General features: G+C 36.7%; 1 protein-coding gene across 3 annotated transcripts; it reads right to left on the reverse strand.

Moving 5' to 3' along the window:
* Positions 1-26,737, reverse strand: LOC127636260 (SH3 domain-binding protein 2-like). Of its 3 annotated transcripts, none has more exons than XM_052116703.1 (13): positions 26,573-26,737; positions 17,031-17,170; positions 14,606-14,708; positions 11,814-11,931; positions 11,632-11,699; positions 11,223-11,296; positions 7,972-8,043; positions 7,284-7,821; positions 5,121-5,229; positions 4,453-4,508; positions 2,770-2,848; positions 2,454-2,513; positions 1-2,168 (listed from the first exon to the last, which is right to left on the reverse strand). In XM_052116703.1, exons 1-13 carry the CDS (start codon positions 26,656-26,658, stop codon positions 2,013-2,015), a joined length of 1,659 nt encoding a protein of 552 aa, XP_051972663.1. In that variant the 5' UTR covers positions 26,659-26,737; the 3' UTR covers positions 1-2,012. The 3 variants fall into 3 exon arrangements, with proteins under 3 accessions (XP_051972663.1, XP_051972662.1, XP_051972664.1); XM_052116702.1 differs by having other exon boundaries at positions 5,121-5,232; XM_052116704.1 differs by lacking the exon at positions 26,573-26,737 and adding an exon at positions 18,593-18,734 and having other exon boundaries at positions 5,121-5,232.

The following is a 26,737-nucleotide window of genomic DNA, read 5'->3' on the forward strand; positions in this document are numbered from 1 at the left end:
GAAAATAAATAAAATAAATAAACTTATTTTTGGGACCTTTTATTGTGTTACATAAATTTCCTGACATTTAAGCACATTTTTACAGTATGACAAATACCACTATAATATATATATAACTTTAATATTTAATATATAATTACAGTAATGAAGTTGAGGTTTATTTATTTGTAGTATCATGACGATGATAAGGGGAAAACATACATGCACATTCTTACACCGATTATCCTTAATAAGCGATAACGTGTGGTCAAGTAAATTTAATAAACAACTTTACTTTATCCGTGTAAGGAAATAAACGGTGTAAGAATAAACCCATCGACAAGGGGAGATTATTGCCCGTTCTGCCTATTTCACACTTTCTCCAGAGCAATGTAATTTCCCTGTGACGCTTGTGAAAATAACGAACAAGGCAACTGAGGAAGACTTTGCTATTTTATTCTCTGTTGATTCGCTTTATTTCCAGATATTTTTTGAGTTTTTGCAGTGTTTGTTTCCTTTATATCGCATCCTGCAACTAAATTGTGCTGCGATAGTTGGTTTTCCTCCTATGTCAAACTCTGGGATTCCCCCATTGTACCTGAGGTGCATATTCACGAACGTGAGGGATGTTGATATTTAACATTGGTGTGTATAAATGGGTATAGTTTATAGTGTATGTGCTCTTCTCACTGTCCTTGAATTCTTTCTGTTGTGTTGACTTGGTGTTGGGCTCCATCCTATGATGTTTGTTATCCGGAATGTTCAGACACATGCACACTCCTCAAAAACCTGTAAGAATGCTGCTTATGTGTTTACATGACCACATAAGCCTCATTCCAGTAATCCAGGTGTGGCAGGGCGGAGGGCGGGGCCAGATCGTGATCCTACACACCCGGTCCCGTATTAGGCTAATCAAGCCTCTGAGGTATAAAGGTTGACTGCAGGGGGTCGTGCGGGAGAGAGAGATCTTTTACGGACATGTCCGTCATGTGTGTGTTTGTGTCTTCTTTTAAGTTTATCATTAAACTATTATTTATATTGAAAAGCCGGTTCTCGCCTCCTCCTTTCCATTGATCATGACCCGGCCCCGCCCTCCGCCCTGCCACACCAGGTTTGTTAAGTTGTTGCTCTCTTTTAATCTCTAAAACAGTGTAAGGAAATCGGCGTTGGCGTTTCAGGGAGACACTTTCTGCAAAAACCCTGGAATAAACTGTTTACTTAAGTGCATGTAAATGGGATCACTGAGCCCGTTTACATGCACATACGCCAAGAACTCAGACAAAGCAAGAAAACCGCGTTTACGTGAAATTTGAAATAATCATGTTATTCTCTGCTTTTAATGTCAAACCTTGAAGAGGCATGGGCACAACACTTGCATACATTGGATAAATGCAGTAAAAGTGTTTATATTCAATGCGAAATTGTCATAATGGGCAACAATCTACCTGTGTTTTTTGGTTTATTCTTACGCCGTTTATGGCCTTACACTGATAAATGAAAGCCGTTTAATGCATTTACATGTAAACACACATTGTCGGCTGATTAAACATAATCGTGTAAAATTGTGCACAGAAATGCGCTTACTGTTTCAATGCAATAAATATAAATGGTCCATAAAATCTGCTTGATTTTCTAATTTCTTCTTTCTTTCTTCTGATTTTGGGATAAAATATGACCTGAGCATGCTCTTGACACATTTCATGAAATTCACCCAGTCTATGTACAGCACACATACCGTACATGTATATGTACTGACTCAATGCAGTTCAAGTGGTTGGGCATCTGAATATTCCTTAGACTTACTATCAATGCATTATGACCTCAACCTGATTTCCATATGTTTGTAATTGTATTAAACCAGTGACTCATGTGATGCATCAAGTTCTTTCATCAGTGTCCACTCAGATGTAATGAGTATTTATAACCAGCAGAGTCTGCAGCAGACTCAAGCAAGTCAAAGAACCAAACATTAGTTTGAGCATGGAGGGCGCAGGACAGGTGGGTGTTTCAGAGCACAGGTAAGGGGGCTGATGTCACCTGTGTTGACTGTAGCCATAAGGCACCTGTAAGCACAAGGAGTAGCTGGGCAGAGAGGTGGTGCTGCTAGGCAGTGGGTAAATATAGTAGTGCTCAACCAGTGCGGCCAAAGAAGGGAAAACTATTTCTGTCTCCACGTAAACCCTCTGCTCCTACACATGTGAAAAATGAAGATGAAAAATGATAAGTCAGTTTGCTTTGAAAATAAATAGCACACCTCAACTCATGATTTGAGGTATAATTCATATGTATAGCACAAATGGTGCAGGATGAATTTTGTTCTGAACTTGAGTAATTAGGGTTAGGTGTTTGTTCAAATCCCTAACCCAAAGAAAAATAGTAACAGTGATGCTTGCCTTAGCAAACACCACTAATTATGATAACAACATTAAGTGGATTTAATGTGTGTCTATACCAAATAGTACACAAGTACTGACCTCCTCAAATAGTCTGTAGTTTCTGGCTTTGTTTATACCCGTGTCCCAAACAACTAGCACCTGTGTTAAAGATGAAAAATGTGCACATGTGTGAAATCTTGCAATAATACACATACACCAACCACGTTTGACAATTCCCTATGCACACTTAATGTGATTTACACAAGTACAACTACTTGATCTGATTTTAGGGTTAGGTTAGTTTAGGTTTAGTGTGGTTCCAGGGACAACAAAAGATGTTGTACTAGAAATATGTTCTATATAGTTCCCCTACTCATACACAGTGAACATGTCAGATTGGGTTGTCTGTACTTACCTGTGATGTTTTCCCTGTTCCTGATTTTCGGATGCAGTAGAGACCATTCGGAGGGGAGCAGTATGCCTCTTTAAATAATCTGTGTCGGAGAGTGAAATTGTAATTAATACTTCATGTGAATCAGTGATGTCTGGTCTAGATCAGCAGTTCCAACTAATGAGTCGTGATCCAAAAATGGTTCACAGTTCTGTTCTGATAGGGTCGTAGGTATCAGGGAAAAAAATGCTAAATGCAACTAACCATATAATCATGTAAAATGGAAGAATGCTTCCTATATCTTTAGTTGTTGACGTTAAAGACCATGTGTCCAATTCAAATCTACAGATGTTTGGTGCAAATGTAACTGTCACTTGGCAGACATTAACCAAATTAGGCAGATGTCAACATGGATAGGTTGCATGACATGCCCTCATATTTGAAAAACATATGCAAGGTAAAAGAACACATTTAAAGGGATAGTCCACCCAAAAATGAAAATTCTCTCATCATTTACCCACCCTCATGTCATCCCAGATGTGTACGACTTTCTTTCATCTTCTGAACACAAATTAAGATTTTTAGGTCCATACAATGCAAGTGAATGGTGGCCAGAACTTTGAAGGTCCAAAAAGTATATACTGTACTGTAAATACAGCATACATGTAATCCATAAGACTCCAGTGGTTAAATCCATGTCTTCAGAAGCTATATGATAGGTGTGGGTGAGAAACAGATACATTTTTATGTCCTTTTAAACTATAAATCTCCTCTTTCGCTTCCACATTCTTCTTTGTTTGTTTTTGGCGATTTGCATTCTTTTTGCATAACGCCACCTACTAGGCAGGTAGGAAAATGTAAAGAAAAATTACTTTTTATTTTTATTTATCTGTTTCTCACCCACAACTATCATATCACTTCTGAAGTTATGGATTGAACCACTGGAGACATATGGATTGCTTTTATGCTACCGTTATATGCTTTTTGGACCTTCAAAGTTCTGGCCACTATTCACTTACTTTGTGTGGACCTACAGAGCTGAGATATTCTTCTAAAAATCTTCATTTGTGTTCTGGAGAAGAGAGAAAGTCATACAAATCTGGAATGGAATGAGGGTGAGTAAAGGTTGAGAGAATATTCATTTTTGGGTGAACTGCCCCTTTAAAATGGCTTTACTTGCTACAAGCATGAACATGGTTGACCACAGTGGGTTTTGAATGGCAAATTATTGGCTGATGGGAGGATGAAACCATTAAAATTCGACAATTATTTACTACACAGAATTTATTATACAGAAATCCACATTTAGAAACAAAAATGGTCAGTTTCCCTATTCAGCCAATGTAAAGTGAATACTGTTGGTTAACAATTTTGGTATTGTGTTGGGTTGCCATTTGATGTCAAATGTAAAATCTTGATCCTGGAGCAAAACAGTTGAGAACCACTTGTTTAGAGTCCCTACTGATACAACTAACAGTGTAATTACAACTCCTTTCCACTAGAGGACAGTACTACAAAGAAAAACACACTGTATCATGTTACATGCTCATGCTAAAAGGCTCACGCTTTATTTTATTTATTGTGCATTTTCAGATGTAATTGCTTCACAAATAATCCTATTAATTACAAATTACAGAAACTAAACCTATAAAAAATAAAATAAAATGTATGTTTAAAATGTTTAAAAAGTAAAAAGGCTTAATTTACCTTTCAACATTACTGGTATCAGTCGTGTCCACAAAGACAGAGGGAGGCAATTGTACCTGATGTAAAACACATATGGGAAAAGGGGAAATGTGTTATTTTTGTAATACTCTGTCCGAATGCATTCTTGTGAACAAAGACATTATGACAAAATTACATTATCCGGTGACCTGCCTCAAAATTACAGATGACATACAGTATCTTGGCAAATGTAGGAATGGCAAAACACAATAGCTAGTTTGAGAAATTATGTTAATCCCACACAGTCTGTTTTGAGTCTGAAGTGACTCGTGGTCTCTGCTACACTACAGCAGCTACTGTAAGCAACAGTGTAAAGTTGCTGAAGATCTCTTCTCCGTGCTGAAACTTTGAAGCTAGGGTGACCAACTACACAAGCTTGCCTACTATTCAACAGAGTTTTTTACAGTAAACACTTAAATGTCTGGCTGTCGTTGAATTATATAACAAAATATCAAACCAATAGGCATCTGCAGAGAAAAGAAAAGTAAAATCACTATTCTGAGCCGATTAACTGGTATCTTGGTGATTTTTTGTGGATGAGTTATGTTCACAAAGGTGGCTCTGGCTTCTGACTCTATGAATGTGCTGACTAGAGCTCTTGCCCACATGTGAAAACTACTGTAAATGTTGAGCGGATGAGTTAAACTTACATTTTCATAATCCTCATCCTCTGAGTCTTCGATTTTTATCCCTTGCACTTGTTTTTTCAAAGGGTTCTCTTCCATAGGGGAACGAAAACTCTGTCCATCTGGTGATGCTCTTCTGAGAAAAAAATGCATTGATATTTTGTATTAAATTTGTTCTTTATAAAAATGAACAGGTATTGAATGTCATAGACTTGGAGCAACACAATTGCTCACCATAGGAATACAAATCACAAATAACTCAACATTTCATTGTTTCTCAATCATTTCTCAAATAAATATACTTTTATACTTTTATACTTTTATATAAATAGACTTTTGCTTAGGTTTTCTACTCAGTTATACCCCCTAAAAACATTTAGTAATCTCAGTATGTCTGTTTGAGACATTCAGAGGAGATCTCAACAATCAGCACGCTTACATACCCACCAATACACTGATTACTCTCTAAAATCAACTTGTTTAAAAAATCAGACAAGGCAAGAAATCCTCGTTTACATGACATTTGAAATAATCATGCTATTCTCTGCTTTTGATGTCAAACTGTGAAGAGGCATGCACTCAACACTTGCACACAATGGATGAGCCGGTAAGAATATGGGGTAAGGTGTTTACATGGCAAACGAAATCAGCGGATTGTGCAAAAATCTACCCATGTTGACCGGGTTATTCATAAGCTGTTTATGCTCATTGGTACACCAGCTGCTACTGTTAAATTGATTGTTGATAACAGCCTGGTGCTTTCCACTTCACAAGTGCGTAACCTGGGCGTTATCTTTGATGCTCAACTGACACTTGATGCATATATGAAAAATATTTCTAAAACAGCCTTTTACCACCTTAAAAACATTGCCTGACTTGCAGAAAGGTTTATCCATGCCTTTATTACCTCTAGGCTGGATTATTGTAATGTCCTCTTTTCAGGTCTACCAGCAAAATCCATAAATAGGCTTCAGTATATTCAGAACTCTGCTGCTCATGTTCTTTCTTACACTTCTCCAGGCCAACACATTACCCCTGTGCTTGTGCAGTTGCATTGGCTTCCCATCAATGCACGTATTGATTTGAAAACTCTCATTTTAACGTATAAAGCAGTTCATGGGATAACACCAGTGTATCTTTGCAACCTTGTAGCACTTTAAACTCCCTCTCGTCCTCTCCGTTCTGCTAATTCACTTGCTCTTCAGCAGCCCTCCTGCAAACTTAAAGGAGACCTATTATGCCCCTTTTTACAAGATGTAATATAATGTCTCATGTGTCTGTGAAGTTTCAGTATTCTTCTCACTGTATCTGCTCCTGCTCGGAAAAAAATGGCAGACTGTGTGTAGATCACTCAGGGGAGGATCTATGATAATAGGTTGGAGTCCGTCACCAGTTGTGGGCGAGGCTTGCTCTAACGTGACGTCACGCCCTAGAGACCCATTCATTTTGAGACACTGTTTTTGATTAATTGAAATATAAGAAAGAGGAGTGGGTGGACTTTTAACATTGTAGGGTGGTTGTGTACACACACTGCCAACTCACATTTATGTACGAACACCATGTACAAGTGAATTTTGCCTAATAGGTCCCCTTTAAATCTATGGGGGAAAGAGCTTTCTCCTTCAGAGCCCCTAAGCTATGGAATGCTCTTCCTTTTTCCATTAGAAATGCCCCAACCCTGGACTGTTTTAGGAAGTTGCTTAAGACTTGTTTGTTTAAGGTAGTCTTTTATGAACTTATATTTGAATCTTGTAGCACTTTGAGTGTAAAACAAGCGCATTCTAAATAAATTGTATTATTAATGACTCAAACTGAGCTCAAATTTACCAAGGTACCAAAGCCTGCAGTCAAAAGTCAGTATGAACTCAAACCATTTCTAATCTAATTCTTCCGCGACCCAATTATTTTAGCTATGCTATCCACATTGTATAGCTCTGTACTTTAACTGTATGTCAACAAATGTCTCATTTGTGTCTGTTTGTATTTCTCCAAAGGAATTTTAGACGAAACACTATGAGACAAAGTTAATGCCTATAAGAAACCGAGAACTCTGTTAAGTCTCCTGAACTCAAATTAACAATCACTGAACAATTACAAATTTCCCTGGGTTATAGTTACAGTATTTGCAGTACATTAGGACTCAAACCAGACATGGAATTTCCCAATACAAGGTCTGCAAACACTTACTGGAGTAAGGGTCTACTGTGAGTGGGTTTGGTTGGTAATGGAAGTTTTGGTTTCTGGCCAGGAGTTTTGTGACCCAGAGGAGTAGACAGGTGTGGTGAAAATGGCCTGTGACCTGGGGTGGGCCTGGCCACCATGTGGTGACTAAAAATGGGTGGCTTATTTTCAGTGTTCAATAGCACTTTCTGCAAGTTCTCAACGATTGGTAAAGTAGCTGCCATATTCCCCCTGAGAGAGGTATTGGGCTTCTTCTCACAAATGGGCATTGTGGAAAAGGAGCTCAATGGAGGTTTTGTTTTGGCCAGTGGTGGTGGAGGGGGCACTGGAATCACGGTGCCTCTGGTCTGCTGATGCATGTGTGGTTTATGTAGATGTGGGGCGGGTGGAAGTGGTGGAGGTCCATTGTTTCCGATTGAGCATGAAGAAGGTTTTTTGAATGAAGGAGGAAGTGGAGGTAGCGGGCCCTTGGTGTGGCGGCTGTCTCTAGGCAGGTGAGGTACAGGGGGTGGTGGATAAGATGGGGGTGGAACTAGCGGTCGACCTGGAAAAAAATCCAAAGACAATATTCATTCCACTGTGGGTATGAAGCTTGAGGTACACTTTTATGTGAATCTGAATACAGCGATAACACTATCAAAAAGTCACAAATTACCAATCTTAGCAAAGAAATGACAAAGAATAAAGCAGTTACCTGGAAACACTGGAAATTCATCTTGTTTGATGCAGTCCTCTTCACCGCTGTCTTCATCTTGTGACACATAATCTAAATGAAATTACATTTTAATTAAATATTTCTTTTATTATTTTTCATTCAGACCTATATTTTATGTAATATGTATTAGAGTTGGGGTGCTTGAGTTCAGACTTGAGTCCGAGTCATGGGTCCAATTGTGTATATACATTTTGTGTATGTGATAAATGATACTGTTACTGCATATAAACGTTTTTAGAGACATATATCAATTGTTGCAATTAAATGAAATGAAAGATTTATATGAGTTAAATTTTAAAGTTAAAGAATTGATTAACAGTGTATGTGTATAAAGTATATAGACAGTATATATATATATATATATATATATATATATATATATATATATATATATATATATATATATATATATATATATTTAAATTATTAATAACATTATTAGTAACTTAATTTCTAAAACACATTTTAATATACATTTTGTAATATAACTGATACTTGTTAATTATTTTTATACTGTTCTAGATACATTTTTATAGACATTGTTTGTTACATTGTTAAATGAAATATTTTTTTTTATTTAAAGTTAAAAGTTAAAGAATTTCATTTATAATTGTATTTGTTTTATATACTGTTTGTGTGTGTGTGTGTGTGTGTGTGTGTGTGTGTGTGTGTGTGTGTATATATATAACATTGTTAAATGAAATGAAGTTAAAGATTTGTATTAATTTAAATCAATGGTTAAAGAATTGCATTTATAATTTCTGTATGTAATATAACACGTGTTGTACTTGTACATAAACCCATTTTAATAGACAAGTTATTATATAATTAATTCATGTAATTATTTAAATATTAAATAAAATATTGTTTATACTTTCCATAATTTTTTTATAGAAATGTATAATTTTAAAAGTCTTAAATTAAATGAAATATGTTTAAATCAAATATGAAGAATTTTAAATGTAATATTTATACAAAACTATAATCTTTTTTATACTTTTATATAAACACAATTTATATACATAGTTATATATATTTTTTTTTATAAAAGTTAAAGAATGTAATTTATAATTTGTATGTTATATATACTGTGTGTATATACAGGTGAAACTCGAAAAATTAGAATATCGTGCAAAAGTTCATTAATTTCAGTAATTCAACTTAAAAGGTGAAACTAATATATTATATAGACTCATTACAAGCAAAGTAAGATATTTCAAGCCTTTATTTGATATAATTTTGATGATTATGGCTTACAGCTTATGAAAACCCCAAATTCAGAATCTCAGAAAATTTGAATATTGTGAAAAGGTTCAGTATTGTAGGCTCAAAGTGTCACACTCTAATCAGCTAATTAATCCAAAACACCTGCAAAGGGTTCCTGAGCCTTTAAATGGTCTCTCAGTCTGGTTCAGTTGAATTCACAATCATGAGGAAGACTGCTGACCTGACAGTTGTGCAGAAAACCATCATTGACACCCTCCACAAGGAGGGAAAGCCTCAAAAGGTAATTGCAAAAGAAGTTGGATGTTCTCAAAGTGCTGTATCAAAGCACATTAATAGAAAGTTAAGTGGAAGGGAAAAGTGTGGAAGAAAAAGGTGCACAAGCAGCAGGGATGACCGTAGCCTGGAGAGGATTGTCAGGAAAAGGCCATTCAAATGTGTGGGGAGCTTCACAAGGAGTGGACTGAGGCTGGAGTTACTGCATCAAGAGCCACCACACACAGACGGGTCCTGGACATGGGCTTCAAATGTCAAACGTCTTACCTGGGCTAAAGAAAAAAAGAACTGGTCTGTTGCTCAGTGGTCCAAAGTCCTCTTTTCTGATGAGAGCAAATTTTGCATCTCATTTGGAAACCAAGGTCCCAGAGTCTGGAGGAAGAATGGAGAGGCACACAATCCAAGATGCTTGAAGTCCAGTGTGAAGTTTCCACAGTCTGTGTTGGTTTGGGGAGCCATGTCATCGGCTGGTGTTGGTCCACTGTGCTTTATTAAGTCCAGAGTCAACGCAGCCGTCTACTGGGACATTTTAGAGCACTTCATGCTTCCTTCAGCAGACAAGCTTTATGGAGATAAAGCAAACCAACTTCATTTTCCAGCAGGACTTGGCACCTGCCCACACTGCCAAAAGTACCAAAACCTGGATCAATGACCATGGTATTACTGTGCTTGATTGGCCAGCAAACTCGCCTGACCTGAACCCCATAGAGAATCTATGGGGCATTGCCAAGAGAAAGATGAGAGACATGAGACCAAACAATGCAGAAGAGCTGAAGGCCGCTATTGAAGCATCTTGGTCTTCCATAACACCTCAGCAGTGCCACAGGCTGATAGCATCCATGCCATGCTGCATTGAGGCAGTAATTAATGCAAAAGGGGCCCAAAGCAAGTACTGAGTACATATGCATGATTATACTTTTCAGAGGGCTGACATTTCTGTATTTAAAATCCTTTTTTTTATTGATTTCATGTAATATTCTAATTTTCTGAGATTCTGAATTTGGGGTTTTCATAAGCTGTAAGTCATAATCATCAAAATTATATCAAATAAAGGCTTGAAATATCTTACTTTGATTGTAATGAGTCTATATAATATATTAGTTTCACCTTTTAAGTTGAATTACTGAAATTAATGAACTTTTGCACGATATTCTAATTTTTCGAGTTTCACCTGTATATATATATATAATAAGTTTTACATAAACACATTATTAGACAGTTTACATAATAATTGTTAAATACATTTCTTATTCTTTTCTTTAAAATTTTTTTTATAAACATTTGTTAAAAATTTTAATTAAATGAAATTAAAGATTTGTATCAATTAAAATTAAAGGTTAAATAATTACATTTATAATTTTTGTATGTAATATCTATATAAAATTGTTTATAACACATGTTTTACTTTTACATAAGCCCATTTTTTAGACAATTTATAATATAATTCATTACTGTATTTATTTAAATATTAAAGAAAATATTGTTTATGCTTTCCATAAACACATTTTATAGACATATAGAATTTGTTACAGTCTTAAATTAAATGAAATATGTTTAAATGTAACATCTATACAAAACTATAATCTTTTTTTATACTTTTATATAAACACAATTTATATAGTAACATAATTATATTATTTGTTAAATTGTGACATGAGAACGCTGTGACTGACTGTCTAAATCCACAGCTGGAGACAACTCATACCATAACCCTCTCTCTAATTTCATACCTGATTCATGGTTATCTTCATTATGACTGATTTCCAGATGTTCTTCTATTCGGTCATATTCATCTAAGTCATCACTATTAAAATATAAAAGCGATTCATGAGAAAATGTCAGAGTAAAATTGCAGATGTAGAATTACATTACCAGACAGTTATTGTTAGAAAAAGGAAGTGGTGACATCTTTCATGTGTGAAATTCCAGAGCAAGAGAGGTAAAATCCATATTGTGTTTCAGTTCATTATGTGCAAAGCAAGCCTACACAAAATACATTGCGCTGAAGTACTGTACATTAAGATCATTTTAGTGGTTATCTCGGGCACAGATGAAAATCAAAGAAAATGTAACATGCTGACATCACAAACTAAGCAATGAATTTTATGAGAGTTGTCAGAATGGCAGATGTTGTGTTACCTTGAAATGTGTGATTCTCTTTTATCATTAAAATGGTCTATTTCTTTTCGTAAGTGTCGCATCCATTTCTGTCAGAGTTTCAAAAACATGATCAAATTTAACTGTTATGTACTTATTTGTCATTCTTCATAAAAACACAGTCATCAAATTGTTGTTCAAAGTTGCCTATAGTGAGATCTCACCTTTCTCTCATCCTCACTCGCCGCTGAGAAATACCACGTTCTGTGTCTTTTACTGAAGTGGACAATCTTGAAAGGGAAAACATTGCTAGATGTTGTCTCCTCTGCTGCACGTAAGACTCTAACAATCAATAAAACCATTTTGGTAAGCTGAATGTGTGGCAATTAATACAATACAAAAACAGAAACATATATGTGCAAACTGTTGTGATAACTACACACTGTACACATATTTAAAGTGTACTTAAAGGAAAAGTTCACCTTGAAATGAAAAGTCTCTCATTATTTACTTAACCTCATGTTGTTCCAGACCTGAATGACTTTCTTTCTTCTGTGGAACACATTAGGAGATGTTCTGAAGAATGTTCACACCGATCTTTTCCGTACACTGATAGCAGATAGTGACCAGGACTGCAAAGCCCCTTAAAATCACCTTAAATGTATTTAATCGTCTTGTGCGCATTAGTCATGTTTCCATTCAAGTTGCGAAATTAAGTTATGCGCAAAAAACTATGTTCGAATAAAGCTGCGTTTCCATCCCATCTTGGGAAATTGGCACCAAATAGAAATGCGCATCTATTTTCTTATAGATAAATTCTATAGGACTATATTTGGTAAATGTAAGCGCAGCGTAGGTGTAGCGGGTAGACTAGCAGCTGTACATCATCGCATCATTAGCTGGGTAATTCCCAGCCAATCACATGTAAGCCGTTGCTTTATAATCATTGCTGTTCAGTGTGCTAACACGGCAACCTCCACCACCCCACCACCACCAGTTGAGTCCTGTCCTGCATATGGCAGGCTCCTCGCCCCTGCCTCCTATCTCTGGCAGGATATGACGGTTCCGAGTGCACGGGGCCTACGCCAAAGAGAGACATTACTTTTCTATAATTTTTTTTATATTCATCAAATAAATGTCATCTTAAATCTCACTCAAGTCTGCAAGTCTTCCTGATAGAAATGTATTTTTATTGTAGTTTATGCGCATGACTTCGAATAGAATATATATCCACCTCAAGTGAGCGTAAAAGTTTCTTATGCACATTTTGAAGATTTTATTGGCATCTTGATGTTTCCATTCAACGATTTTAATCAATTAATGTGATTTGAGAGCTACAGTGGTTTTCAGTAAATAACAACAAAAATGTTGGTCTGTTGAACTCTGTCCTCAAACAAAGTATCACATGGCTTCAGACAACTTCATATAGACTATTTTAATGGTATTTTCTGGTGGGTTTTTTTGTCCTTTGCACTGCATTTTCTTTCATTGTATTGAAAAACAAAAGCTATGTAAACAGTCTTCAGAACATCTCTTTATCTGTTCCACAGAAGAACACAAGATTGAGTAAATAAAGAAATAATTTTCATTTTCATTTCTGTGTGATCTATCCCTTTAAGAGAAAAGAACTGTATCTCTAGTGTCACATAAATGGTTAAAGACTCCACATAGTTTGTCTCATCTGAGAATAGTCTCTATGCTCAGCTGTATTAATTTAGAGGGCTATTTATACACAACCACAGCAGGAAAAAGTCAGACGCAATAATTACACGTACAGCCCACGGCACATTGAACCTGCTCGGAGAACTACACCAGGCCCCTAAACAATTTCCATCCCTTTAACTCCATGGAATATACTGCAACACATTAAACAGATATTTAAAGGGATAGATCACCCAAAAATGAAATTCTGTCATTTACTTATGTTTTTCCAACCTGTTCCAAACATAGATGTTTGGCAGAACGTTAGAGAATCGCCTCCTCAGTCATCAGTCACTTGCATTGCAATTTTGTGTTTTTCATACAATGATAGTGAATGGTGACTGAAGCTGTCAGTCCCTAACATTCTCCCTATGAAGAATGTCATATGGGTTTAAAACAACATTAGGAGTTCAAATGATGACAGATCTTTCCTTTTTCGGTCTAGCCCTTCTGAGCTCCAAAAAGCACATAAATGCAGCATAAAAGTAATCCAAAAGACTCCAGTGGTTTGATCCATGTCTTCTGAAGCGATCCAATCGGTTATGGTTGTGAACAGACCAAAATGTAACTTAATTTTCACTATAGATCTTGACATATGCAGTCTCATTGTCGATCATGGTTTTAAGCTTGATAACACATCCTACTGCTTGATGCATCCACAGAGTGCTAGATGGTGCTAGGAAGTGTAACCAAGCTTGAAATTTATTCACACCCAAAACCGATTGGATTGCTTCAGAAGACATGTATTAAAACACTAGAGTGTTATCGATTACGTTTTTGCTTCCTTTATGTGCTTTTTGAAGCAACAAAGTTTTGGACCCCATTCACTTGCATTGTACAGACCAACGGATCTGAGATATTCTTCCAAACATTTTCATTAGTGTTCTGCAGTCTCTTTCAAGTTCTGCATGAATAGTCATACACATCTGGGATGACATGAGGGTGAGTAAATGATGAATGAGAATGAGAATTTTGTCATCTTTGGGAGAATTATTCCTTTAACAAACAGAACATTTACAGGAAACAACAAAGAAGGCCAACTCTTTGCAGAATCGAAACTCAAGTTACAAAGGCCACATTGAAGAGTGCACAGCTGTCTGTGAACAGGATGTGGCCATGGATCGTGCAAAGATGGACAGTGTTAAACTTAACATACACATTGAAGACAGGTGGTCTTCTCAAACTTTCCCCTTACCTAATTGACCACAGACACAACATCATATATGAAAATGCAGTCTGAGAAATGCAAAGGAAACTGATATAGATGGTCTGAATGACAGCTTGGTGAATTGGAAAATGCAGTTGTAATACTAACCTGTTATAGCCACTGAGTGAGAATGCACCTTGTGGCACAGCAGAAGTACTGCTCTTGAAATAGTAGAGGCAGCCTTTGTGGATTATAATGAACCGAAGAGGCCCTGTCGGATTAGAAGACACTCAGTATATGTATCTGCAAGCCACATAAATCAACCCAATCATTACAGAACATGAATGCAAAGCAACAGTGTATATTTAGTTGATTGGTAGTATGGTAGTACTTTTATTTATTATTAATTGAATATTCTGGGTAAAATACAACTTAGTTAGACCACATCCACACTAATACCTTTGTTTGAAAACGCCTCTCATCCACACTAGAATGGCATTTTCCTCCACCTAAAATGGAGCGTTTCAAAAACACTCTCCATTACCACATACTGTACCACATACCGCAGAATGATGATATTAGAGAACAGAGATTTCAAATGAAAATGGATTAGCGTGGATGGAGATCTGTGCATAGACAGCAAATATTTTTATTATTTTTACTGTAAAACTTTTTTAGATGGATGAACTGAATTGTGTGTTATCTACATAATTCCTATGGATAAACTAGACTGATCACGCTGGGAGTTTGGCAACCGTACGTTGAAAGTTTTCAAACCAAAATTAAGAAATTTCGAAATTCAAACCACTGTCCACAGTGGCAAAGGTTGGAAGTGTTGTTGAATGTTTGGGCACGTGTGAGCTCCCGTTTCCGATTGAAATGTCCAAAGAGTGGCGCAAATTAAAACAATTTATTATTTATTTTATATATATTTTTAGTTGTAAATTATGCAAAACAGAAATGCATATTTTAATAACCCTACCACTGAACCAAAATCCAAACCCTAAACCTAACCATCAGTGGAGCGAAAATGCAACCTCAGAATCGTGCTTATAATTGTTTATGCGAAGGCAAAGACTTCCTGGTTCCCACAGACACTGGGTAGAGCTAGAAGGAAATGTTTTTACACTTGAATTAATGCAAAAATATCTGATGGAGGGTGCAGTTTGTCAGTAATTAGGCAGAATGGGGTTGATTTCAGATTACATAAACTTTCAGAAACAGCATGTTGATTTGTTGTGGGATCATGTTGGGGTAAACATTGGCTTTGTTCAAAATAGCATACAGTCATACTCTTACAGTATATAGCATGTATACTTTGCATAGTATGCTATTTTTCTGTAAGCACACAATTCCAAAATAACCTTTTTTTATGTCTAAGAAGATAACTTGTTCATAATGCACACTGGTTCACAGACTACTATTAAAAACTGTTAAGATGTTCACTGTGTATATTCAGAAATATACAATAAGCACTATTCCATTTTGTACATAATACATGCATATTTAAAGGGATAGTTCACCAAAAATGAAAATTCTCTCATCATTTACTCTCCCTCATGCCATTCCAGATGTGTATGACTTTCTTTCTTCTGCTGAACACAAATAAAGATTTTTAGAAGAATATATCAGCTCTGTAGGTCCTTTCAATGCAAGTGAATGGGTACCGACATTTTGAAGCTCCAAAAAGTGCATAAACGCAGCATAAAAGTAATCCATACAACTCCAGTGGTTAAACCTATATCTTCATAAGCAATATGATAGATGTGGGTGAGAAATGGATCAATATTTAAGTCCCTTTTTACTGTAAAATCTCCTTCCATTCCAGTAGTTGGCGGTATGCACAAAGAAGATAAATCGGCAAAAAACAAAAGAAGAAGAATGGGAAAGTAAATGTGAAAGTGGAGATTTATAGTAAAAAAAAAGGACTTATATATTGATCTATTGATCATCTCACCCAAACCTATCATATCACTTTAGAAGACATGGATTTACCACTGGAGTCATATAGATTACTTTTATACTGCCTTTATTTGCTTTTAGAGCTTCAACGTTTTGGTCACCATTCACTTGCATTGCGAGGACCTACTGTAAAGAACTGAAATATTCTTCTAAAAAGAAAGAAAGAAAGTCATACACATCTGAGATGGCACGAGTGTGAGTAACTGATGAGAGAATTTTAATTTTTGGGTGAACTATTCCTTTAAGTATCATCCAATTTTGGTATCATTTTGTGGATACTGAAAGTATGAAAATTACCAGGTTTACCAGCTTTACATGGTCATGACATGTAACATGGATACATTTAAGTGTAATAGTTACACTTTTGAAACAGTGTGATAACTTTAATGTTTATTTCTGTGCTGTATATTGGCCCAATAGGCCTCCAGTATAAGTGCATTACTGTACAGTAAATGTGTTGTTTGTTTGATATTACAAACTGTGGGACAAAGCTCTTTTACGCTTAAGTTGTATTTAAAATGGATGATTACATTAATGCATGGACCAAAAAGAGCAGTATTTGTTCTCTGTCTTTATCTGATATAATGAATTGTATGCTTGATGTTTCTGTCTTTCTCTAGGCAGCACTCACATTTCATCAGGCTTAACTGACTGCCTCCTTTCTTGTGCAGGTATCCAGACATGGTCACTCCTCCCGGCATGGTGAGCAGATTCTGAGCTCCGATAGCCCTCATGGGAATGGGCCAGGAGACCAGTGTAGCAGCCATGTTTCTATAATCAAGAGGAAAGATGTAATTCATATAATTATAGAATTAAGAGTCTGATTTCATCTTGGCTAATGTGAAATATCTGAATAAAAGTGCTAATTAGATTTTCACATTTTTGGAACAAAATTTATGTCCAAAAACATGCAAAACCTGCTGCCACAAGGCTAGGTTGCTCTGCAGATGCTAAGGTGTTTTGAGTGGTTAGCATGTTACTATGACATAGGGTTTGCTTACTGTCCTAAGTCAAAAGAGTCCACCCTCAAGTCTCTATGATATTCTGGTCCCTAAACGTGGCACGTGTCCTTGTAGTCTATATGTTTCGTTTAAGTGCAAGTTTGATCACTTACAACCAGCACAAGTAATTGCACACCTCTGCTGAACAAGCCACACAATGTGAGGTATTTATCATGTCTGTAGCAAAAGCAATGCTAACCTGGTCTCTTTTCCAAAATTATTTTAATGAGGTTCATTGTATGTATTGTGGCAGAAATGAAAACTAGAGGTTCTAAAACAACAATTACTTTTACTCAAATCACAAGAAAGCAGATTAATAGTTCATAAACACTTACTTTTCATCTTTTCATCCAGCTTTCTTATGACATCAAAACTCCTTTACTATAGCACACTACTTGTTAGACAATGCATTTTAACATTTGCATTACATAACCAACTACATTTACAAGTTTATACAAATGTCATCAAGTTTTAAAATAACTTATCTAATAAAGCATTGCGCTTGAAATGCCAAGGACCAGGACATGAGTACCAAAGAGCACGAGAGTTGACATGTGACCCAAATCATTGAAACAACACAAAATTATTTGGTTCATTCGCAGTGTTTTTCACCTCACATTTGCAGTTTGACACCATTTGTAAGGTTAAGGTTATAGGTTTAGGGTAGGGTTAGGGCTTGGTTAGGTAAGAGTTAGGTTAGGGGATTTTCTAAAACCCCTAACAAGCACAGATATTAATAAATGCTTTTCAAAACTATCCTTCAACATCTAAACAAGTCCAAATGGATCATGTTTGAACCATAAATACAGACATAACAAATTACAAGGGCATTCTTCTGCTTAAATCAACAACATGCTCAGTCAAAACACAGATGAGACAGTCTAATAATAAAGACTTTAACCCCCTCTCCATCCTATCCAAAGAGCACTAACAATGACAGGAACCAGCAAAAAAATCCTGCTGTACCTCCACCATTTCCACACAGCATATTAGTCAAGTCAATTCCCAGGCATATCACAACATACAGTAATCTCAAAACGTAGATTGTAATTACGAACAACATTTCTTTGTACTACATCCAAGATAATAACCCAACTCCACACAAATTTCCTCAACCCACCCACACCAATAATTCCATGCAAGAATGTCCCATCCTAAAAATCACTCCATCTTTCAGGGTGTGAAAGCTTACCTCTTGCTGACACATCTTCTAATGTTCTGCACTGCCGTACTCTCCCTAAACATACTCATAGACCTAGAAGAGACTTGAGATCACCACAACTTTGATTACATATTCTTCTCCTCCAAACGTCCAGCTAAAACCTTGAATCTAGTCATGACAAAGTAAGGACAGGAAACTCCACATTTCCTCTGGAAAATTCAAGCCCCTCCTGGGTGAACTACTGCAAGCTGCAAGACTTCAGCAGATTTAGATGGTAAAAGAGGAAAAGTCTATCTTGTTATTTCTCTAAACCTGGGTGGAGTGCAGATTAGACATATCCCAGGAGACAACTGCAACCTAAAAGCAAAACAAAATGGCAACTACTGTATGATATAAGGATGGAATCCTGTGTAAATAAGCAACCAAAGAATTATATTCTGTGAGCGTGCATATGGCACAGAGGATAACATTTTTAGGAGTTAAGTAGAAGTTTAGTGTGGCACATTGTGGTTTAGTCAGCAAAATATACTCCCAACCTTCATACAGACTTGACTTCAAGGACATTTAAGGACAAGCAGCAGCATTTTATGGCAATTGTAGCTTGTTTCTGGAAGTGACATGTCTTCCCATACTTGTTCTGATTTTCTTTTCCTTTACCTTTTCGTTCTTTTTGTAGGTTGATGTAATGAGGTTAAACAGCTTCTGCTCAACAGCACTGTAAGCAGAAATCTAAATTTTGATTTCTTTAATCTTTCCATCCATGTTTGACATCAGGTCCCAGTTAAGTAAAACTGGGTTTCTGTGCTTTGTTGAATTAATTTTGTTGTGCGCTTTGGGCAAATGAATACAATTAAATGGATACAAAAGAAACATAGAAAAATTTTACTACATGTAAATGTACTAATTTTTGCAAAATTATTTATACGTGGTTTGTGCACGTATTGCGACAGTTTCCTGCTGAAGTGAACACTAATGGCGCTACAACAACAATGGCTTTTATTTACTTTTACACAAATCATGAGAAAAACGGCAGATTAAACTTCCATAAACACTTTTCACCCTGATCTTCACATAATACTTTACTTAAACATCAAAACCCTTTTTTATAGCGCATGAGTTGTAAAGCGATACATTGTAACGTTTATTACATAATCAACTACAAAAAAAAGCTTCTTAAAATCTGCTTGATATGCGACAGCTTGGTCTCATGAAAATTACGTCACCATGGCAAAATTTTTGCTAAACAAATTTACGTGCCTTATTACACATTTTGGCTGCAGATTCCCAGTAAAATGTCCATCAGGGGGCGCCAAAAGCAGACTAGGTTTTTAAGGTGAATAATAGACTGGGGCTTTAATGAGTAAAACGTACCTCCCTAACCTAAAGCTGTAACCTTAACCTAACCAATAGTGATCTAAAATCAAATGAGAGGTAGACATAAAACAGACATCCTTACCCTTAACCATTGCCTAAATCTAACCGAAAGTGTCCAAAAACAAAACAAGAAATGAAAAGCACGTTTTATGTGTTGAATTGCATGTCACCCTGAGTGCTTGACTGGCCTCAAATCGCAGTCTTCCAAATGTTAAGTTCATCACTCAGGTGAGCTACCACAGAAGCTAATAACATTAGATTGTGAAGTGTGTACATGTAGGTGAGTCTGTAATACAAGTGTAAAAATTTATAGTTTTTCAAATGATGCATTAGAATAAAAATGTTTCAATATCATAACACAGCAATGAGTGAGTAATAGTGTAAAATAAAAAAAGTGTTTATAGTCATAATCAGCCATTGTAGTCATGATTAATGTGAAAGTGAACAAAACACAAAGTTGTTGTAGCGCCTCCAGTTTTCATTTCACCAGGAAACAGCACCTAAAAAAGTACGTTTGCAGAAATGTAGAGACTGAGTTGAAATGTGCAGTAGCTCAATTTATAGAGATCGCTGCACTTGGGTACAAGTCCTAAAGAGCATACGAGTCTACACGAGAGATGAAAGTGTCATAGAAGAACCACAAAATGATGTGGTTTTTCAGCAATTACATTTTTCGTCTCATTTACCTTTTATGACACTATCAGTTTGGTTAAGGTTTATGGCAGGGAGGTCAGTTTTGTTGATTAAAACTCGATATAGCATTAACCATAAAACCTCATCTGTTTGAAAGACAATTTTACTCAGCTACTTAGTGGACATTTCACCTCAGGATTGCATATCAGAGACTTGGGGGTGGAACCTTTTGACACGGACCAGTAAGCAACCACCTAGTAATGCCCTAGCTACCACCCAGAACACACAAGGCACCTCAAAACACCATCGCAACCACTTACTGTAGCAGCCACCCTCCCTTAAGATAATGTAAATATTCTAGTTTAGATACTGAGTTTGTTCTACCAGTTTACTTTATTGTTATAAATGCAATAACAGCTTTAGGCATAAAGTAAGGGAAAACAACTTCTCAACAGAATAACCATGACTTGACATGTACTGTTATTGTTCACACTACGTATGGCTGTTGTTTCCAACATAAACTGACTTGAAGGAACAGCATTAGTCACAGTGACCTACCAATGACCTGCTATTGCAAACAAACATATGGGATGATCTGAGCAACAGTATACTGTATTAATCGCAAATCTACGAGAGAGTATAAACAGAGATGATAGTCAAACACAGGTTGGTAATGCTATATAGGAACCGCAGTGTAAATGCGAGTAGGGGTTAGGAAGTTGCCAGCCGTACTCATATCACTTCCCAATTCTGTTGTTTGAAGTTCAACGGTATAAGGCACAATCCAATATGTGATTATGCAGGCCTTAAAGTGGAGGAATTCAACAAGTGAACAGGAAATATTTTAGCCACCCACTGTTATTTAAAACAGTGCCTTTCAACTGGTTTTGTTTCAGAAACTACAGTATATTTTACATTGTACATAAAAAGTGGTGTACCAAAACGGTTTAGCGTAGAGTGTGAACAACGTGTCATGTAACGTGTCCATATCGCTCAAATGAATTTGCTCCAATATACAGTAGAAGTTTCTATGCCAGAAATGATCTTACCACAAATTGCTGCTACTCTGTGCTATTACTTATAAATAATCCCTTATTTAAAATGTAACCCTCCCCTCCTAGTTTTCATTCATGTAAGACCACTTCTTAGAAGATCCTGTGTCATGGTGTAGCCTACCTATAGGCCTACCGTTTATCATAGTTATCTTATGTTTGTTCATAATGTAAGAATACATTATGAACATCCATAATCCAAACCATATAGAGCCTTTAAGGCTGAGTAGCCTGTCAGGACACCCATCTCCCATCGCGATCTTGCGAGCTCTGTGCTGGGCGGCACAATTCGGGGCACCTTTCTCCCATAACGATTTTGCAAGCTCTGTGCCAGGGAGGCCTGACAGGTACCCTGTCGTGCTGCCCCTGACAGCTTTGCCGCCTGCCTACATCGCCTATGCCAGGATCTGCTACTGATAGTAAATATATCACGTGATCATACAATGAGGCAGTACCGTTTTGGGGTAGTTGGGGTATCATTACTTGTATACAGACTTAGTATTCAAATTAAATAGGCTGAGACAACTACTATAACAACAAATGAGCAAATAAATTATAATAAAACCGTAAATATACTGTAAATCAATATTCAGATGAAGTAACATATGCTGTCATCAACTTTATGGAACAATATTATTAGAATTTCTTGTTTATTAGTTGCTACTAGATACAAATATAAAAGGGAAATGGAAAATGCGCACAGCAGTCATGCTCGGGTCTCAGAATGTTATTTGATAAGTTATCTCAGTCTTAAAAGAAAATGTTATTAAATGTAACATTATTCAAATGTCCTAACCCTAGATTTCTTATAATTTCTTAACCTTTAAATAACGTTCTTCTCACAATAAGAAAACTGTACATTTTCATGTTCCCACAACCACTTTGCAACATTTGGAAAACATTTTAAAACTTTCATTTGTTAGCTGGGTTGCTAGTAAAAAGATGCAATCATAACAGCTAGTGACCACCTGTGATGTAACGGGTTGCTAAATATCTAGTTTTTAGTCAAGGTGAAAGCCCCCTGTAAAAACTAGAACAGGGTTTTAGATGTTATTAGCAACAAAATGTCACATTGAAACACCTCAGTGGCAACAGGATTAAACACAGATTAGATGTTGCATCACAACCATGTTTGCACTTGCACTTTATATAGGTATATAAGTGTATATATATAGGTATTTTATTTAGTTGTGTAGTCTCATGTGGTTCTGTGTTTGTCCTATGTTGTTTTTATGTAGCACCATAGAGGAACGTTGTCTCATTTCGCTGTGTACTAACTGTATATGGTTGAAACGACAATAAAAACCACTTGACTTGACCAATCAGACACTGAAGTTCCCTAAAGGGACAGTTCACCCAAAAATGAAAGTTCTCTCATTATTTACTCACCCTCATGCCATCCCTGATGTATATGGTTTTCTGTCTTCTGCAGAACACAAACAATGATTTTTAGAAGAATATCTCAGCTCTGTAGGTCCATACAACGCAAGTGAATGGTGACCAGAACTTTGAAGCTCCAAAATTCACATAATGGCAGCATAAAAGTAAACCAGTGGTTTATTATGTCTTCTTAAGCTATACAATTGCTTTGGGTAAGAAACGGATCAATATTTAACCCAAAATCTCCACATTCACTTTCACTTTCAGATTTATAGTACAAATTAGTTTAATATTGATCTGTTTCTCACTCATACCATTCATATAATTTCTAAAGACATAGACTTCCCCACTGAAGTCATATGGATCAATTTCATATGGCCTTTATGCACTTTTTGGACCTTGAAAGGTCTGGTCACCATTCACTGGCATTATGTGGGCCTACAGAGCTGAGATATTCTTCTAAAAATCTTTGTTTGTGTTTTGCAGAAGACAGAAAGTCATACACATCAGGGATGGCTTGAGGGTGAGTAAATGATGAGAGAATTTACATTATTGGGTGTACTATCCCTTTAACCGTTCAATTAATATATGCAAACCTTATTAAAAAGTTACAGCATGTTGGTGTACATATCTGTACCCCACAACCTCTCTCAAAGTGTAAGTCTATATGTAATTTTCAAGCAGGCCTCTATATCTCTTTATTTATAATCTGTCTGTTACAATACACCATTTTTCCTAACCTTTCTCCTGTATCTCCATCATCATGTGACTTCAAATAATGACTTAATGTTAGATCAATTTATTGTAAAATTACAATGAAATTCTACTTTTTCTGTGCTTTCTATACAGCCATTCGTGGACCAAGACTGCTGTACTATTATTCAAATTAGTTGTTCCCATGTTTGTCTATAATTGTAGCATCAGTGATTTCAGATGCACCTGCCCTTAAAACGAAATAAACTGGTTTTGACTGGTGTTTTGTTGCTTTGTAGTCTGCACTTTATAGTTCTTAGCCAGAATAAGAATCAAAGTTGACAAAATGTTATGCTGGTAGTCAAAAAATCTAGCTACATGATATAAATCGTACACTAACAGTGTGCAGTCTACAATGTTTGCTCATTAGCATGAACCTCACTTTCTAAAACATATTTAACATTTATTATTTTAGCGCAGGTTCTCGCTGAGATGAAAGTTCCCAATTATTTTATCTGTAGGAAACCACAGTGGGCAGTTATTATTCTTGGTCTTTGTCTTTTCCTTCCTCTATTTCCTGTCTCCTAATATGTGCATGTCACTTTTAAAAACGGATGTCCTTGTAAGTGCAGCTTGAGCATTGCTTTAACTAAAACAGAAGATGATGTATACCATGCATATAACACAGCATCCATCAATGATATATATTATGTTACTTTAAAACATCTGCCCACACAGTGCATCATAGTTTCATACTCAGTGGGATGTGTCCCCATATTATAATTTGTAAAAAAAAGTTTATCCTGTTAAAAAAGGTCATGTAAACACCGTTTTTGATTTCTAATGGGGGTGGGAGTCTAGCGGTTAAGGTGTCATGATGAGCAATATCCATATTGTATGGAATTTAACCATTGGTTTCTCTACAGGTGCTGTCCCTCACTGTAAATCACTTTGGATAAATAAAAAAAACCCACACTTGCTAATGGATGGAGTTTGTTTTCTTGTGTGCAATATTTTAAAATACTTTCTCCTATCCCAAGCCATTTGTAGGCTGATTATCTTGTTTGTTTGCACATCCCAGTTAGTCTTACACAGTGCAAATTTATGTAGGAATATCTGTTTTCTGACCAATTGCAAACAGAGGAGGAGTGTTTTTAAAACCTGCTAGAAAACAAGAATTATTTTGGTGTTGAAAAATTTTCACAGAAATTTGAAGCATTGTCTCCAGGGAGCTCATCTGGAAGAACTGTCGACTCTTTTCTGGGTAAAATGTCCACAGGGTGGCGCCAGAAGGGAGTTGTTTTTAAGTTGTAAATTATATATACAGTCAACAGGAATGCATATTTTATTAACACTACCCCCATCCCAAACCCCAAACCTAACTGCCAGTGCAGTGAAAACCTCCAAATCAGGCTCACCATTGTTTATGTAAAGGCATTTATTCCCTGGTTTCCATGGGACTAGAACCTCTGTCTCAGATTAGCCACTTTTCAACTATCGAGCCAAATGTGGGAGTGCTAGTGTGTGCCATGGCCAGCATTCCTACAGTCAATTCCGTGGCTTCATCATGCCACCTCTGGGCTTTCTCGGGGCCAAAGACCAATGGCTTTTGGCCCGCCGATTACGCTTGGGCCAAACAAGGCCAAATGTGAAGTGAGACAGGGTCAATGTCAAACATGGAGTTTCACCGAACTAGCCAGGATGTGTATCTAGTAAACCATTAAAACACACAGTAGACAACGCGGTGCCCAAAGAACTTTCCATGATTCAAGGTAATGGACGGTTTGCTGGGACATCATCCCGCTGTTAGTGGAGAGACCACTCGGGCCACATGGCAGTTACAGTCGGTGAGTTGTAAATGCTAACTTATATTTCTAGCTAGCTAATTTTTACAAACTTGATATTCTAGATAAATGATAACATGATACCTCAGCTTGAGTCTCCCTCTTGCTTGTGAAATGGGTGCGGTGTGTGACGTTGGTAACAGAGCGATGCATTAAGGGCGGGTTTTAGGGCAACGCTGTGGGACTATTGGCCCGAAGGTGGGAACGCAGATCAATTTTGGTCTCCCAGCTCGAGGTCCGAGGCTATTGGCCCCGGCTGACCAGTTTATAGCCCTGGCTTGCATTGGAACAATAGTGGAAATGTGGCTACTGAATGTGCCTACTTCTTGGTTTCCATGGGACCGGAATCTAGCGCTACAGGGCACACGTTTGAATTGATGCAAAAATGTCTTATGGGGAGGCCGCTCGTTTATAATTCAGCAGAATAGGGTTGATCTCAGGGTAGATGGACATTCGGAAGCAGCAATTCGATTTACCATGTGATCATATTGCACATCTTATTGCCTGTCAGCATTATACAAACAGTATCAACCAACTTTCAAGGGTGTGCTACATTGTTTTTGTGATTGTGATTTAAATGTAAACATACATTCCATCTCTTTGCATTGAAAATACTTTTTTTCACTGTAAACAAACCTTTTCATGGTATACATGCTGCCTATGATGCAACCCCCCAACCCCCCCATTTTCACCCCCTCAAGCAGAGAAGCCAAACTCTGCCTTGGGCAACAGGAAAAGATTAAAGAAGTTATTTTAAATCTAACGCTGCACTTTAGGTTGACATTCCACCGAAAATCAACTGCTGCAACTATGCCAATACTAGACCACAGTTGTGAACCCCCAATGTTTTTCTGTTATTCGATATATGTTGCAGTTTTTTATATTTTGAGGTCTAGTAACATACCCAGTCAAGAAGTTGACAGCAAATAATCTGTGATAAAATACATTTGCGTCTGTCATCAATGTAGTTGTAGATGTACAGATGGTGTTCCAGCAAGAGAAAGGTAGCAAGGTAAAGAAACCATCATACTCACTTGATATTTTGATCTTGAATGCACATCTTAACACGAGATTGTTGTGAATGAGCAAAGGGTTGCTTCTTTTTCATCGAAAGAGCCATTCGTACAGGCTGGTTTTTGTCACCATATTCTCTTGTTGATGCATAGCATATGGTCGGAAGTTAAACGAGTCTGTTTAGG

Source organism: Xyrauchen texanus, chromosome 44 (genome assembly GCF_025860055.1).
Source record: "Xyrauchen texanus isolate HMW12.3.18 chromosome 44, RBS_HiC_50CHRs, whole genome shotgun sequence".
In the NCBI taxonomy this organism is placed as follows: Eukaryota; Metazoa; Chordata; class Actinopteri; order Cypriniformes; family Catostomidae; genus Xyrauchen; species Xyrauchen texanus.

Coding starts and splice junctions, on each gene's coding strand:
- LOC127636260 (XM_052116702.1), bottom strand. CDS start 26,658: ATGGCTCTTTCGATGAAAAAGAAGCAACCCTTTGCTCATTCACAACAA. Junction 14,709..17,030: donor TCAGTTAAGCCTGATGAAAT/GTGAGTGCTGCC, acceptor CTAATCCGACAG/GGCCTCTTCGGTTCATTATA. Junction 7,822..7,971: donor TGAATTTCCAGTGTTTCCAG/GTAACTGCTTTA, acceptor ATTTTTTTCCAG/GTCGACCGCTAGTTCCACCC.